Source organism: Monodon monoceros, unplaced genomic scaffold (assembly GCF_005190385.1).
Source record: "Monodon monoceros isolate NGI ecotype Baffin Bay Population unplaced genomic scaffold, NGI_Narwhal_1 Super_Scaffold_4, whole genome shotgun sequence".
Classification (NCBI taxonomy): domain Eukaryota; kingdom Metazoa; phylum Chordata; class Mammalia; order Artiodactyla; family Monodontidae; genus Monodon; species Monodon monoceros.
The window spans coordinates 54,410,160-54,426,332 of NW_021703781.1; the positions used below are offsets into that span (position 1 = coordinate 54,410,160).

A 16,173-nucleotide genomic window follows, 5' to 3' on the forward strand; every position below is an offset into this window, starting at 1 on the left:
AATAGAATGTAAAACTTCCAATCAACTAAAAGGAAGAAAATAATAAAGAAAATACAATCAATTCAATACCAATCAGAAAAGAAGGGAAAAAGAAGCATGGTAAATGGCACAAAATTAAATGATACAAACAAGTCCAAATATAGCAGTAACCACAATAAATATAAAAAGACTAAACTCACCAGTTAAAAGACAGATTCTCACATTGGATAAGATAACAAAATCCAGCTATATGCTGTTTACAAGAGACACACCTAAAACATAATGACATAGAAAAGTTGAAAGTAAAAGGATGTGAAAAGACACATCAAGAAAATAACTAACCAAGAGAAATCTGTCATAGCTATATTATCATCAGACAAAATAGACCTTAAGCCAACAAGCATGTCTGGCTACAAGAGAGGGTTATTACATAACTGGACCAATTCTCCACAGAGATGTAACAATCCAGTTCTGAAACTAAACATTCTTAATGATATAGCCCCAGAATACATAAAGAAAAAAAGTTTTAAGTCAAAAAATTCATGGTCATAGTGCAAGATTTTAACACACCTCTCTCAGTAATTGATAGCTCAAGAAGGCAAAGATTAGAAGAATACAGAAGATGTGAACAATACAATTCATAATCCTGACATAACGAATATGCAGAGAAACCTGCATCCAACAAATAGAGAATATACATTCAATCTTTTCAAGCACACATAGAACATTTACCAAAAAAGGACCACGTACTGATAATCCACAAAACAAACTTCAACAAATACTTAAGAATCCATATAACAGATCATATTTTCTGACTACAATGCAATAACATTGGAAATCAACAATAAAAAGGTAGCCCCCTGAGAACCAATTAGAAACTGAAAAATATACTTTTAATAATTCATGAGTCAAAGAAGAAATAATGGACATTTTTTTTTAATGAAAACCAAACACCAATAAATAAACTACATTCAAAACTTGTGGATATACCTAAAAGCAGAACTTAGAAGAAAATGTATAATCTTACATGTTTCCATTAGAAAAGACTTTTTTAGTCTTTTAGTTTTTACTAAAGAATTTAGTAACTCAAAAAGTTAGAAAAGAACCAGTGAGTGAAATAAATAAATAATAAAAAATAACTGTAAATAATAATTGAAAAGAAAGTGACTAAAGAATCAACCAAATCAAAATTTAGTTCTCTGAAAAGATGCATAAAACAGACCTCTGATCCAGCAAAACAGAAGGCACAAATAAACAATATCAGGAATGAAAAGGGGCATACAGATTTGGTAGAGGGTTTAAAAATCATAAGAGAACTCTACAAATTTATGCCCCCAAATTTGAAGTAACAGATAAAATGGAGAATTTTCTAGAAAGTATAACTACCAAAACCGACTTAAAAAAGAAACAAATACCTTACACACTACAGAAATTAAATCAGTAGGTTAAGTGTTGCCATAAAAATCAAACGAGCATACAAAAAAGCGCAAACCCCACTAGACCAAGGTGGTTTTTATAATTGAGTTCCACCACACCTACAAAGAGGAAGTAAAACATATTTTATACAAAATGCTCCAGAACACAGAAAAAGAAGAAATGCTCTCCAACTCATTTTGAGGCTAGTATAACCATGATACAAAAAACAAACAAAAAAACCCTCAAAAACTTGAGAGTAAGAATGTAAGAAAAAAAAAAAGCTGACCATTTATGAAAATAAAAGTGAAAAATTAAAAGAAATTATTAGGGTAAAACTCCTACTTCATGGTCAAGTGAATTTATCCCAGGAAGACAAAATAATTCAGTAAGAGAAAATCTATTAATATAATTCACCATATTAATTGCTTTAAAAAGAAAAATTATATGGTCATCTCGACAGATTTAGAAAAAAACTCTAAAAGTTTTAGCAGTCATTCATGATAAAAACCCTTGGCAAGCAAGAAACAGAAGGAAATGTCATTAACCCGATAAAAGTTAAGTATAGCAAACATCACTGGGACTGTGTATTTAAAGTTAGGAACAAGACAAGAATGCCTGTCACCATCTTTCTTTTCAACATTTCACTGGAAGTCATAGCCTAAAGCAGTAAGGTGAGAACTAAAAGGTGTGGGAGTACAAAGAAAAAACCAGAACTGTCCTGATCTGAAGACAATATGATTACTTGGGAAATCCAAGAGACTATTAGAAACAACAGCATTTTCGGCAAGATTGCTAAATGAAAAAATTAACAGCATACCTATACAAAAGTAAAAACCAGTTTGAAAATGTGCCTTGAAAAAAGAGCCTATTTATAATAGCAAAAAATTTGAGGAATATATAAGAATAAATCTCTAACAAAGAGTGTGTAAGAACTTTGAGAAGAAAATTATGATACTTTTTTGAAAGACCATTCTTTCATTTTTCATTCTTATAAATGGAGAAATATAACAGATTTATAAAACTCAATATCATAAATATTGTAATTCTCTCCAAACTGATGTACTATATACAAGTAATGTGATTACAATCAAAACCCTAACAGTATTTTATAGAACTTGAGGAGCTGGTTCTAAAATTTATTTGGAGGAATAAAGGGCCTGGAATAGTCCAATACAATTTTAGAAATAGGAACAGTTTCGAGGAATAGTTAAGAAGGAACTTGCTCTCCCAGATAGCAAGACTTAATATGAAAGCTACAGTATTTAAAGCAAGGTATTACTATAAAAGGATAGACCAAGAAATTGAAAGAAAATGGAAACCCTAACAACAGAACAAATTATATACAGGATCTTATTATATGACAGATGTGGCATTAGAAATAAGTATAGGAAATAAGAAACTACTCAATAAATAGTCTAAGACAACTGGCTTGCCATTTGGAAAAAATTAAACTGAGTTTCTATGTCACACTAAACATTAAAATAAATTCCAGATGGACTCAAGACCTGACCTACATATGAGAAGAAAAACTTTAAAACTTTCAGAATAAAATTATTACTTTGGGGTTGGGGAAGAATTCTTAAAACAAGATAGGAAAAGCACAAACTGGAAAGGAAAAGACTGATAAATTTGATTACATGAAAATGAAATATATATGTATGTCAAAGACATCATAAAGTTCAAAGACAAGCCACAAATTGAGAGGTGATATTTGCAATGCATAAACCTGGGAAGGGATTAATATCCAGAAGATACAAAGAACTTCTACAAATCAGTTTAAAAAAGTAATCAAATAATGGGCTAAAGATATTAACAGGCAATTCACATACTAAAAAAAGGGAAACCCGAATGACCCATAAACAATACTCAACTTTACTAGTAACTGGGAAAACGCGTATCAAAATTATGTGATACCATGCCCATCATCAAACTGGTATACATTTTTAAAAATCTGATAACTCCAAGGGTAGAGGACGATGTGTGGGAATGGGAATTGAATACAGCAGCACAGAAATTGAAACTCAAACACTGCTGAGGAGAGGGTAAAATGGAGAAAGCACTTTGGAGAGCAATTTGGCAGCGTGTTGTAATTTGAAGATGTGTGTACCCTATGACCCAGCAATTCTACTTCAAGATATGCATTCTAGAGCAGTGCTTCTCAAACTACCTGTGGGAAAGCATTTTTTTGGTATTTCAATATTTTATAAATTATAATGAGTTACTAGAAAAATATTAAAAAAGAAAAACATAAGTTCCAGTTTTTTATTAGATTCAACAGACAATAAAATTACTGTGTTAAAATGCTTTAAGAACTTCTAACACTCATTCTCAATTTCCATACTCATCTCATTGTGGATCCAAAACAAAAAGCCGGTGACAGGGCACCGACCCACATCACATGTGGGGTAGCACTTCTCTAGGAAAACTCTTGCATGTGTGCACAGAGAGACATGGATAAGGGTATTACTGCAGAACTGTCTGTAATAAGGGAAAACCAGAAACTAACTCATTAGTAATCCATCAGAATCAAATGAGGCTCACTCATAGAATGAGATACATACAGAGCAGTTAAAAATAAACTAGATCTACATGTATCAATATGAATAAACTCAAACAATGTTAGTAAAAAAAATGAAGTTGTGAAATAAAAGGTGGACTTTGATACCACTTTTGTAGTAAAACAATTCTATGAATTGTTTCTTGTTACATATTTAGAGTAAAAGTATAAAAATATGGACAGAAAATATACATCAACTTCATAATAGAATGTACTCTGAGAAGACAGGTCAAGAAGTAAGACCAGGGATGGGTACAAAGGAGGCTTCAAATAGATATATAAACTTTTTCCTAAAAGAAAATATGATCTGAAGGAATATGGCAAAATGTTAAGCCTTCATATACAGTTCTCTGTATGTTCCTGTATATTTGAAATATTTAATATAAAACTCAAACTTTCAGCAAACCAAGGAACAAACAATTGAGAACCTAAGACGGCAGTTGAATACACAATATGCTGGAGTGTTAGGGAAGTCACCGGGACTCAAAATGAGCCGTGAGCAATGCTGCTGTACTTCTAAAGGCGGTAACATCCATCTATCCAGATAAAACTAGGTGCACGTCAACAGCAAGGATGCATACTATAATCCTGAGCTTTGGCCAAAAAACCTCCTTGTTCTGAATCTGTATAAACAAAACCCCTAGTCCGCCAGAGGCTAGAGCGGCCCCCAAACCCTATCCACATTTCCTGTCCTCAAAAGACAACAGTGGGGGCCAACACCACGGTGAAGAGCCAAAGCACTTCATCAACTACTGGCCTCATCTACTTTTAAAGGTTTTAGGATATCTGAATACACAAAGGAATTTCCAGAATTCTCCACTACGTATGATGCAGTCTTATTTGAGTCCCATCAACATCCAACATGAGATGGACAAAGAACAGGACAAACTCATAACACATGTACTTAGAGGCAACCATTTCAGAAAGAAATCCAAGTACCTATAACAGCCTTTTTCCTCTCTGTCTCAGCTTCTTTCTCCACAACCTTTTGTTTTTGTGCAGCTATGAGAAGTTTTGTCTTCTCAGCTTCCCTGTGGAGTAAAATATTACAAAAAATTAGAAATGGTGTACAGTCACAGGTAGTAATTCTGACTCTACAGTGGGTCAGAGAACCATTTGCAACAAGAACTTTCTGACTCAGTAAGGTAGGCAAGAGAGGTGTTATCCTATTTTACTAATAATGAATTTGAGGTTGAAAGGTTAAATGATTTGCCCAAAGTCACCCAGAAATAGGAATCAAATTTAGTATATTTGAATTTTAGTCAGACCCTTTCCTCTAATCGTATCATGGAAAGGCCTGTGATCTGGAAGTGTCTGGAGTACATGAATGCTTCCTCTGCTGTTAGGCCTCCAGCTAATCTGCACCAATTAGCAAAAGGCACTAACTTCTGGGCAGATGTAGCCAGCCCCTCGGATGCATGGTTTGGCAAGCAGAAGGGGGCTGGATTTCAGCGCCTCTTCAGGCAGACACCCCTGTGTAGCAGCCCGATTTGTTATACAGAAGATATAACTAGGTGGCAGTTACTAATTATGTGGTGAACTGGGGCTCGATGCAAAGAAGAACTTTCTAAGAATCTGAGCTTTCTAACAATGGAAATAGGTGGCCAATCACTAAGCACGTACAAGTGGCAACTGGGTGACCACATGGAAGAAAGGGTATAAAGAAAGATCACTATTAGGTGGGAAGTTAGACTGGATTATCCCAAGGTAGCCTTTAATTCTAGAATTCCAAAAGTGTTTGAAATTAGGAAAGATCCAGAATTACCTGAAAAGTAACTCCAATAGTCTCCCCAAACATCACCCACCCCCACCTCTCTCCTTTCCTCCTGCCAACCTTGATAAAAGACATAAAATGACATTCTGGATACTATGAGTTATTTGAAGGCAGATAACACATAGTATTCATCTTTCCATCACCAGAAGCTATTATATTTAACGCCTAAGACATGCTGAGCCTTCACAAAATTTATTTTTCTTCTATAAATGGATCAGACCCATGATCTACTCAGCCTAGCACTCTGTGCTTTACAGTTTTAAAAGAAGAAATCCTTTTCTACAATGAAAAAGGGAAGATAAAACTTTGCATAATAAAAGATATAGACTTGGGAACAATAATAACTCAGAAGTATAGCACTCTACAAAGAAGTAGTATTAGTACTTTTTGGACCCCCGGTATTTATACGTCTTTTGTATTCTTGACTTTTGCAAAGTTAGTTTTCTAGTATTTCATATTTTGCCTCTTAACATATCTGTCAAGTTTCCTAAAGACTTCTTTTCAGTACCTGTCATATGAGAATACTGACATTTCAACTGCAATAGGTAGTCCCCGAAAGGAATCTTCTAAAACACTTTGAAACTAATTTCGTGTCAAGCAAGTAACTTCTCATTCCCAGTCAGCCCTGGACACACAGAAGAGAAGACTACCAGGAGTCAACCCAGGCAAAGTTTCCCCAAAGGCAAATTATAAAGATCAGGTCTAATTTTAGATACATAATCACATACAATGGAAAAGCAAACTTGATACCCATGCGTTTATTCTTACCATTTGTAACACAGTAACAAAATACAGACACTCTCTTCAGCCTTAACAGCTAGGGCTCTCTCTCTCCTCTATTAATATTTAATTCAAGGTATTATTCACATCCAAATTATAGCTGCTTAGGCTTCCAACAACAGTTCTACAGCAAACTGCATCCTTAGCCACTGAAGCTGCTCCCGAAATGTCCATATATAAAGAGAAAGCTAATAAGAGTCTAGTGGGAATGAAGACACCAGAATAGGTAACATTACTAGAATTAAAGAATGGAAGATAGACATATAGCCCTCCCCAGTGTAATATCTGAAACATAATTTTCCTCTAGAGTGGTAAATTAATGGAGACAGCCCTAAATAAAAATATTGGGATCCCATGCATATTACTCACATTAACTCAAAATTTCTTCTTATGGCTTCTGGGATTTTGGGTTTTGTAACACGCACAGCCTAAAAAATAAAAGTAAAAAAGCCAAAGTGTATTTGAAAAATAAATCGTCAAACTAAATCTTCTACAAAACAGCTCCTCAAATGACACTAATAAAACAGCTCTGACATAGCTGCCTACTGACACACATAGGGATCCCATTAGAAAATCTACTGTTCCTGCCATCACCCCAAAAAATCAAAATAAGCTGCTTCTTGTTTCCTTTAAAAAATGCCTGGCTATAGGATAAACCACTCTACCTGTTGAGGAAATAAATTTTTAGGGAAAAGGTTCTCTCTTAAAAGACCTTTCACAAAGCTCTTAAGTTGGATACTTGTGTTTCCTTTTCAAACCTGCAAACCAAAGAAACAGAAGGAAGGCAAAATTTCAAGATTTAAGTTATAAAGTAGAAAACAGTCAAAAATATAAACAAGCAAAAACCCAGGTCAGTATATGCAACTTAATACAGTTGACAAGTAAATGAATTTACCACTTCCTAAACCTGCAATCACTCAGTACTGGCTACAAATAAACAGCTCAACACTGAGGGAAAACAAACACCAATTAACAAATAACAATTAGCAGCTTGTATTCTTTCTTCCTAGAACCTCACTTAGAACAAAGTCTACTTATCTCTGTAAACATTGTTTACTAGACCCTGTTTCTCTAACCATAGTGTACTTTGGCATAATTATCTGTGAAACAGGATAATTTTGGGGTGCAAGAGCCACGTACAAAAGCCCCTCTGTGTTCCCGGTTTCTTGTTTGTAGAAAAAGGCTTTAGTCTCCTAGGCCTTCCCTGGAAAAAGGCTTTAGTCTCCTAGGCCTTCCCTGAGTTCCAAAGAACAAACTCAAGCAGTTACTAATTCAGGAGTGAGGAAATGCAGAAACAAAGGAAAAGCAGTCAAGAAACAGTCATTTATAAAACAGTCCTGGTTCCTCCTCAAGGGATATACGTAACAACCTAATGCATATCTGTGAGTTGTTCTGAAGTAACCAAGGCCCTCACCCAGGTGGAGGATGCTGACTACCTGAGCACAAGCACAGAGACCCCAGACTGGCTGGAACCAGAAGACTGATGATAAAGATTTCTGGAACATCACCATGAAGAAAGTCATGCCCCCTGCAAACCTCACCCCAAATGCTGCCTTTAAAAACTCTTCCCTGAAAGCCACTGGGGAGTTTGAGCCCTTTGAGCATGAGCTGCCCGTTCTCCTTGCGGGACCCTGCAAAAAAACCCTTACTTTTCTGCAAACACCCACTATCAGAGTTTGGCTTTCTGTGCTGTGGGCACATAAGCCCTTACAGGGTTACATCTGCTTGGGAAATACAGATTCCGAAGGCTGACTTTTCCGTATCAAGGACCTGATCTCTCAGAAGTGTTTGATTTTACTAGTTAAACATCCTACACCACCCCTCCACCCTACTACACACACACACAAATCACTTTGCTGATCTGTAGAAACGTTTACTTTCCCTCTGAAAACTGGCTGAACTTTTAAGCAACAAGGCCTTTAAGCACATAGCCTTTTTTTAGGGCTTATGAAAGAAGGCTTTAAAAACTTTTAAGCAACATAGCCTCCCCTACATAAAAGAGACAAGTCAGATGTGTACATAATTTTGAGGATTATAATAACTAAATATAAGAATTAGAGTGAAATGGAATAAGAAGCTGGGGACCATGATGAAAAAAGTCATTTCATGCTAATGGTAAGGCATGTGAGGCCATAAAGAACAACTCATGGACATACCCAGAAGACAAAGAAAAATTCAGAACCAGAATTTATAAGAGATGTCAGATTTCCCAAGTGACTACCAGAAATACAGATGACTTCCAATATGATTCAGGGGGAAGCACTGTCATATTGCATTTAATTATGAGACTGGCCATGTATCTTTATAGTCTTATAAAAAGAGCATGAAATAGGACTTCTTCTGAAGACTTCTATCTTGCTGTGTGAGGCTGAAGAACACACTACATGCTTGCCAATCTTGGGAAATCTCATAATTTTCAAATATGTGAAATATAAGTACCTACTGTAACAGATACCATGAGTAATTTGCTTCATAAGAGATTTAAGAAATAAAATAGCAACATATTCAAAAACAATGGTCAAAATACACACACACACAGTGAGTGAAGAAAGGGAAAAAAAAAGCTGATGAAATGAATATGTCTGTTAAACTGACTCGTGGATTATAAGCATATATTTTAAACTAAAAGCCAGCATTTAATATATATAGTCACTGCCTTAAATAACACAGGAAAAAATATCAAGAATGCTTATTTTCACCACTTTAATTTGCCATAGTTGTTCAAGAAGGAAAAATGGGGTACAAATACAGAGAAGGGAAAAATGAAAATACTGATTGTTACAGAAAAGGTTCACTCAACAACAAATATTAATTGGGTGCCTAGTCTGTACCAAGTACTGTTTATTCCAACCACTGTGGACACAGCAATGAATAAGGCAAGACTGCTCTCATGGACTTTAAAATTTTAAAGGCAGAAAAAAAGGCAATAAAGAACAACAAAAAGCAAATAAATGAACAAGAGAATTTCAGATAGTTATTAGTGTTATGTGAAGAATTAAAATACTAGGTTGGGGGGAAATCAAGATTTTTATTTTGGCATAATTATATAACTAAAAAAAATCTAGGGAAATTCATAAAGTTTTAGTCAAGCAAGATAAATAGCTCTAGAGATCTGCTGTACAACGCTATACCTATAGTCAATAAAAATGTATTGTACACTTGAAATTTTAAAAGGGTAAATCTCATGTTAAGTACTTTTTACCACACACACTCACAAATCTAAGGAAATTAACCAAAAGAATTACTAGAGACAGTTAATTCAGCAAACTTGCAGACATACAATAAAGTCACCCAGAATCATTTGCATTCCTCAATGCTTAAAAAAATGCTACATATTTAATAGAATTAAAGCTCATTAAATTCATAGATATTAATTTAACTTGGGATATGGGTTTCTCACCTAAGTCAGAAATTCTAAAGGAGGGGCTTCCCTGATGGCACGGTGACTGAAAATCCACCTGCCAGTGCAGGGGACACGGGTTCGAGCCCTGGTCCAGGAAGATCCCACATGCCGTGGAGCAACTAAGCCCGTGCGCCACAACTACTGAGCCTTTGCTCTAGAGCCCGCAAGCCACAACTACTAAGCCTGAGCACCACAACTACTGAAGCCTGCGTGCCCTAGAGCCCACACGCCACAACTACTGAGGCCGCGTGCTGCAACTACTGAAGCCCATGCGCCTAGGGCCCATGCTCTGCAACAAGAGAAGCCACCGCAATGAGAAGCCCACGCACCATGATGAAGAGTAGCCCCGCACTTGCTACAACTAGAGAAAGCCCGCGCGCAGCAACGAAGACCCAACACAGCCAAAAAATAAATTAAAAAATTTAAAAAATAGTAAAAAAAAAAAATTCTAGAAGAAACTAAAATGATAATACAATTATAAGTAAAGTCATAGACTGTGTTCCTAATTTTTAAATGTATAAGCCAATTTAGGTACCTGATATGACTTGAAAATACTAATAATGAAAGCTCATCTTGTAGAATAAACTGGCAGAAATATCAAAGGCCATTATTATTATTATTTTTGGCCGCACCATGCAGCATGTAGTATCTTACCAATAGTTCCCCAACCAGGGATCAAACCTGTGCCCCGTGCAGTGGAAGCACGGAATCTTAACCACTGTACTGCCAAAGGCCATTATTTTTTTAAAAGCTAATATATCTTATCAAATTTTAAAAGTGAATGAAAAGTTGAATTATCATGACCATACGGTAATATGTTAAAAATAGGAATGGTGAAAAATAGCCTTTAAGTTCTAAAAATGCATTCCAACTATCATAAGAAACTATTTTATAAGAAGAATAAATCAACCAAAAAAAATGGAGATCTTGATCTATCAGTTTAAAAACAAGAAAGTGACATTTTTTCATTCAATAACGTTTATAAAAACTACAGGGCTTCCCTGGTGGCGCAGTGGTTGAGAGTCCACCTGCCGATGCAGGGGACACGGGTTCGTGCCCCGGTCCGGGAAGATCCCACAGGCCGCGGAGCGGCTGGGCCCGTGAGCCATGGCCGCTGAGCCTGCATGTCCGGAGCCTGTGCTCCGCAACGGGAGAGGCCACAACAGTGAGAGGCCCACGTACCGCAAAACAAAACAAAAAAAACCAACAAATAAATATAGGTAAGTTTAAAAGATCCTTCTTTCTGCCATGCAGAAAATGATGTGGACAAGTGAAAGTGAGAAAACAGGATAGAAGACTACTGCAGGGGTCCAGGCAAGAAATAGTACTTGGTCTAAGGAGGTGGTAGTGAAGATGTTTTAGATGGATTTGGTAGAATCAGCAGGATACGGGACTGATTAGATGTTAAGGGCTAGAGGGTTCTCAAAGACGCCTCCCATACCTCTAGACTGGCCTGAGGGTAAGAAGGAGCCATTTACTAACAAGAGGGAAAAAACAGGAGAGAAGTAGATTTGATAGGAAAAGACCAAGGGCTCAATAACTAATGAAAGAATAGGAAATAGAAAAATCAATGGAACAGAACAAAGTTCAGAAAGGACTTTACTATATAACAGAATTTAGCAAATAATATGATGGCATTTCAAACAAAGAGGAGAAAGGGGCATAAATTATTCAGTAATTGCTGTTGCTAATAAATTGCGGGAGGGGCAGATTGGAGCCCAACCTCACAAATGAAATCAAAATGGATTCCAGATGAATTAAAATTTTAAATCTAAAAATAAAACTGTAAAAGTAAATGCTGTAATTTCTGATTTTATTTAAATTTCTATATTTTAAAGTTGGTGAAAGGCTCTTAAAAGCATAGTAGCACAGCAAAATGCCATAAAGAAAAAAATACTAAAATTAAACTTCAGAATTGTCAAGGGGAAAAGAAATGTTAAATGAGAAAGAAAAAAACTAGGAGAAAATGTTTACTATGCATTTAAAGAAGAGTTGCAATAATTAACATATCAAAAACAGTTTATTTAAGTTAATGAGAAAAACACATAAAAACAACCGAAAAATGAGCAAACACAATTCACAAATCAAATACAGAGGGCCAATAAACATCCTAGGGCATTCAACCTCAATAATTAATACACAATGGCAGATTCATTTTTTCCAAAAGGATTTAGAGAGCACGTATGCATCTGTTAATTATTTGAGTATGATCACACAATCAAATGTATAGAAAACAACAGCTCATCAACACTGCTGATGAGAGAGTATAAGCTACTGAAATTTTTCTGAAAGGCAATTTGGCAATGTATATCAAAAAGCTCCCAAACAAGGCATCAATCCTACGTTTAAGAACTTATCTTAAGGGAAGAATTTTAAAAGATGTATGTATAAGCTTGGTCATTATAACATGCACCTAACAGTAAAAACTGGAAGCCAACAGGGATTAAATAAAAACATTAAAAGTGATGATGCAGCAAATCTTACTTTTAACTTGAAAAGCTGCTTACATATATTGCTGGTGAAAAAAGCTATGGTATGATTCCATTTTAGTTCAACATTATTTATAACTATAAACATATGTTCCTCTGTATTAAGAAGAGTCTGGAAAGATACAACGAACTATGTTATCTCTGCATAGTAAGATTACTGTTGAATTTCACTTTGTTATTCATCTTTTTCCTAATATCTGATTATTTTTACAACACATATAACATGCGTGTGTATAAAAATATCGATAATATACAAGGTACTACTACAAATCAGTAAGAAAAAGAAAAACATTTCAATAGAAAAATGGGCAAAGAATATGAATAGGCAATTGACAGATGAGTACCAATGGACAAAAAAATAAACAAAAAGATGCTCAACCTCATTAACAACTAAGGAAATGCAAATCAAGGAGACAGATAACTTCACATCTATCCATACAGCAAAAATCAGCATGTCTGATTGCTTCACATGCTGATGAGGTCATGGAGAAACAAGTATTCACATACACTGCTGGTAAGAATGTAGATTTAGGGACTTCCCTGGTGGCGCAGTGGATAAGGCTCCATGCTCCCAATGCAGGGGGCCTGGGTTTGTACCTGGTCAGGGAACTAGATCCCACATGCATGCCGCAGCCAAGAGTTCGCATGCCGCAACTAAGGAGCCCACGTGCTGCAACTAAGAACTGGTGCAACCAAATAAATAAATAAATATTAAAAAAAAGAATGTAGATTTATACAGCCACTTTGAAAGATAAAGTGTACATACAAGGAGATGTGTCAGGAATATTCACTACACTATTGTTTATTAATAGCAAAAAATTGGAAACAGTAGGGAAATGGTTATGTAATATAAGGCAAGGAACTCTAGGAGGCTGTTTAGAAGAATGAGCTAGATCTCCAAGTAACGACCTGAGCAGAATCTAGGAATCTGTGGCATTCACATTATCTTTAAAATTGAAAAGCTGCTCCAGGACAACCAAGAGAGTTTTACAAAGTTAGCTCTGGGACATTTCAAAAGAACCCTTAACTTTGGCAGTTCCCCCTCAGGGACCTGGCAGAGATAATGGCAAGATGGAGGACAGGGGAAAACCTTCAGAAGTTTTCCAGACTCCTTTATGAGATCGCATACGATCACCCACAGTGAATGCACACTTCTCAGAAGCAGTGCAATCTAGAAACTAAGAAAGGACATTAGAGAAGCCACATTACCACTTCTCAGGTAATCCAGATCCAAAGCCACTGCGTTCTAATGTCACTGACCATGACTACAGTAGAAAAGGCATCTTACAGTGACACCCAATATTAACACCTACCCCACACACTTATGCAAAACAAACAAAAGCCTCACAGACTGATACTTTAACTTACTACATGCCATGTGCTCGGGTTTCTTTTCCTATTCAATTCCATCTTATTTAAAATGCTGGTCATGACCCACTAAAATTGATTTTAGAACCTACTAGTGGATTTCAACCCAATCTGAAAAAATACCCAAAAAAAGCAGTTATTCTCACCATTCTATTTCCCAATGCCACTGCCACCACCACACCACCACTAAATTCTTCTGCTACCTTGCTTTTACTCAGGTCTTTCCACCCACCTGAAATATCTTCCTTACTCTTTTCCACCTTATAAATCATATTAATTCTTCCAGACCTACCTATCAATAAAATCTCAACTCAATCAGTCATTTCCAGGCAGATGCTCTTGAAATGTTCGTTAAACTCTGAGAGCAGTAATCATCCAATCAATTCATCCGTCAATTAATACTTTGTCTAGAATTATTATCCACATTTTATACGTGAAATTCTTTTTCATAATCTTACTGAGAGCAAGGATTAGTCTTAAACTGATTTATAACCATTACTGTATCTTTTTTTTTTTTTTTTTTGGTGGTACGCGGGCCTCTCACTGTTGTGGCCTCTCCCAGCAGCCATGACTCACGGGCCCAGCCACTCCGCGGCATGTGGGATCCTCCCGGACCGAGGAACGAACCCGCGTCCCCTGCATCGGCAGGCGTACTCTCAACCACTGCACCACCAGGGAAGCCAAACCATTACTGTATCTTAATAATGTCACACACATACATAGCTGTATACAGATTTTATTTCCTTTCAAGAGCCTCAACTTATCTGTTCCCTCTAAGAGTTCAGAAAAAAAATGCCACCCATAACTGAGAAAGATATTCTGTAAATCACCCTAGCACTACAATTAAATAACTGCTGAATAAACAGTCTGATGAAAGGACAATTAAATACAAAGCTCTCAAAATTCCCAAAGAATTTCCCTAGGAGAAGGGCTTACCTGTATGGTGAGGCCTGGGGCCATGACATTTAAATCTTTCTGCAGAGCTTGCTTGAGGTTTTCGTCTATTTGATCTGTTTTTGAAGCCAAGAACAACAGCTCTCATTACACTCAAAAAAATTTCCTTACATTGTATTAACATTTAAACAAAACCAATCATAATTAGACCTAAAGTTTCCACGGTACTATTCTTTTATAGAGCTTAAACCATTTCACACACATATGAAAACAAATATATATATATATATATATATATATATATATATATATATATATATAGGGGGAGAGAGAGAGAGAGACAGAGAGAGAGACAGAGAGAGAGAGAGAGAGTTTTCCTTCTGTGTGAGGAAAAATTGTGAGGAATTACCGAACAAAGAAATTAAGGAAAGATGACAACCAGCTACTTGAAGTTTATCAAATAATGGAGAATCTAGGATTCTAATATCTTAATTCAGTGTCGTTATTTAATATGTGTCCTGATTCTCTAAAAAAAACAAATTTTCATCTTCAGTCAATCTTTATCCAAATTCCCAAATAACTAAATTTCATTTCCAGGGACCTCTGCCAATTATTTTGGATTTAAAAACAGAGAGGGTGGGGGAAAGGCTCATAGGAAGGTCCTTGAAGCACACAAGAATGGACAATAAAGATGTCACTTCACTTGGCTTTGTAACTCATGAATTTTCTATCCACCTCAACAGTACCTTCCCCATTATTAAATAACCAGTGATGTGACAATTAAGGACAGACCAGTTTTCTCAAACACCATGTCAATAGTTCTCAATCATCAATGAGGAATCAATTGGTAGATTTCTAAACTGATTAACCATCCCTATGCCTGCCTCTAAGAAATTCACTAAGAATTCCAGGAGGGAGAAGTGAGCAGACAATAGCAGCAACCCAATCCCTGGTCAGAGCTTTCCCTACCACAAATGAAAAGCAACTTGTACAGAAGACAGTCAACATAGCAAGCCTGAAACTACTATCCTTAGAAAGGCCTGTTTGCAATTTGGCCTCTGGCTGTCACCTGGGGTCATGGATTTGGAGAGCATTCCCTCTATCCCCAGAACTGATAACCATGACTCACTGTGCCTAAACTGTTTATTCAAACAATGTGTTTTATGCTGAACATCTACTTTCCTTCTGGGAATCTGGAATATTGGTATATGCTAGGCAGAAGGTACCTACATGACCAGCCCACAGTAAAAATCCTGCATAGAGAGTCTCTAATGAGCTTCTCCAGCAGGCAACATCTCACGTGTATTGTTACAATTCAATGCTGGAGTAATTAAGTGTATCCTGCATGACTCCACTGGGAGAAGACTCTTGAAAGCTTGTGCCTGATTTCCTTCAGACTTCACCCAAGTGCCTTTTCCTTCTGCTTTGTACCCTTTTGCTGTAGTACATCTTAGCTGTATGATTATACTGAGTCCTGTCAGTCCTCCTAGCAAATCATCAAACGTGGGGGTGG

At 36.3% G+C, this 16,173-nt stretch overlaps 1 protein-coding gene across 5 annotated transcripts in view; it reads right to left on the reverse strand.

Annotated features, from left to right (window-relative positions):
• The window catches only part of ERLIN1 (ER lipid raft associated 1), a 41,258-nt gene that overhangs the window by 12,262 nt on the left and 12,823 nt on the right, over positions 1-16,173 (reverse strand). For all 5 annotated transcript variants that reach the window (XR_003796995.1, XR_003796996.1, XM_029245030.1 and 2 more), the window contains exons 7-9: positions 14,703-14,776; positions 6,876-6,934; positions 4,892-4,983 (exon numbers count right to left, since the gene is read on the reverse strand). Coding sequence is in view for 3 of the 5 variants with exons in the window: in XM_029245030.1 (XP_029100863.1) it covers positions 4,892-4,983; positions 6,876-6,934; positions 14,703-14,776 (225 nt within the window). In the remaining 2 variants the exon portion in view is untranslated. The remainder of the gene's footprint in view (positions 1-4,891; positions 4,984-6,875; positions 6,935-14,702; positions 14,777-16,173) is intronic.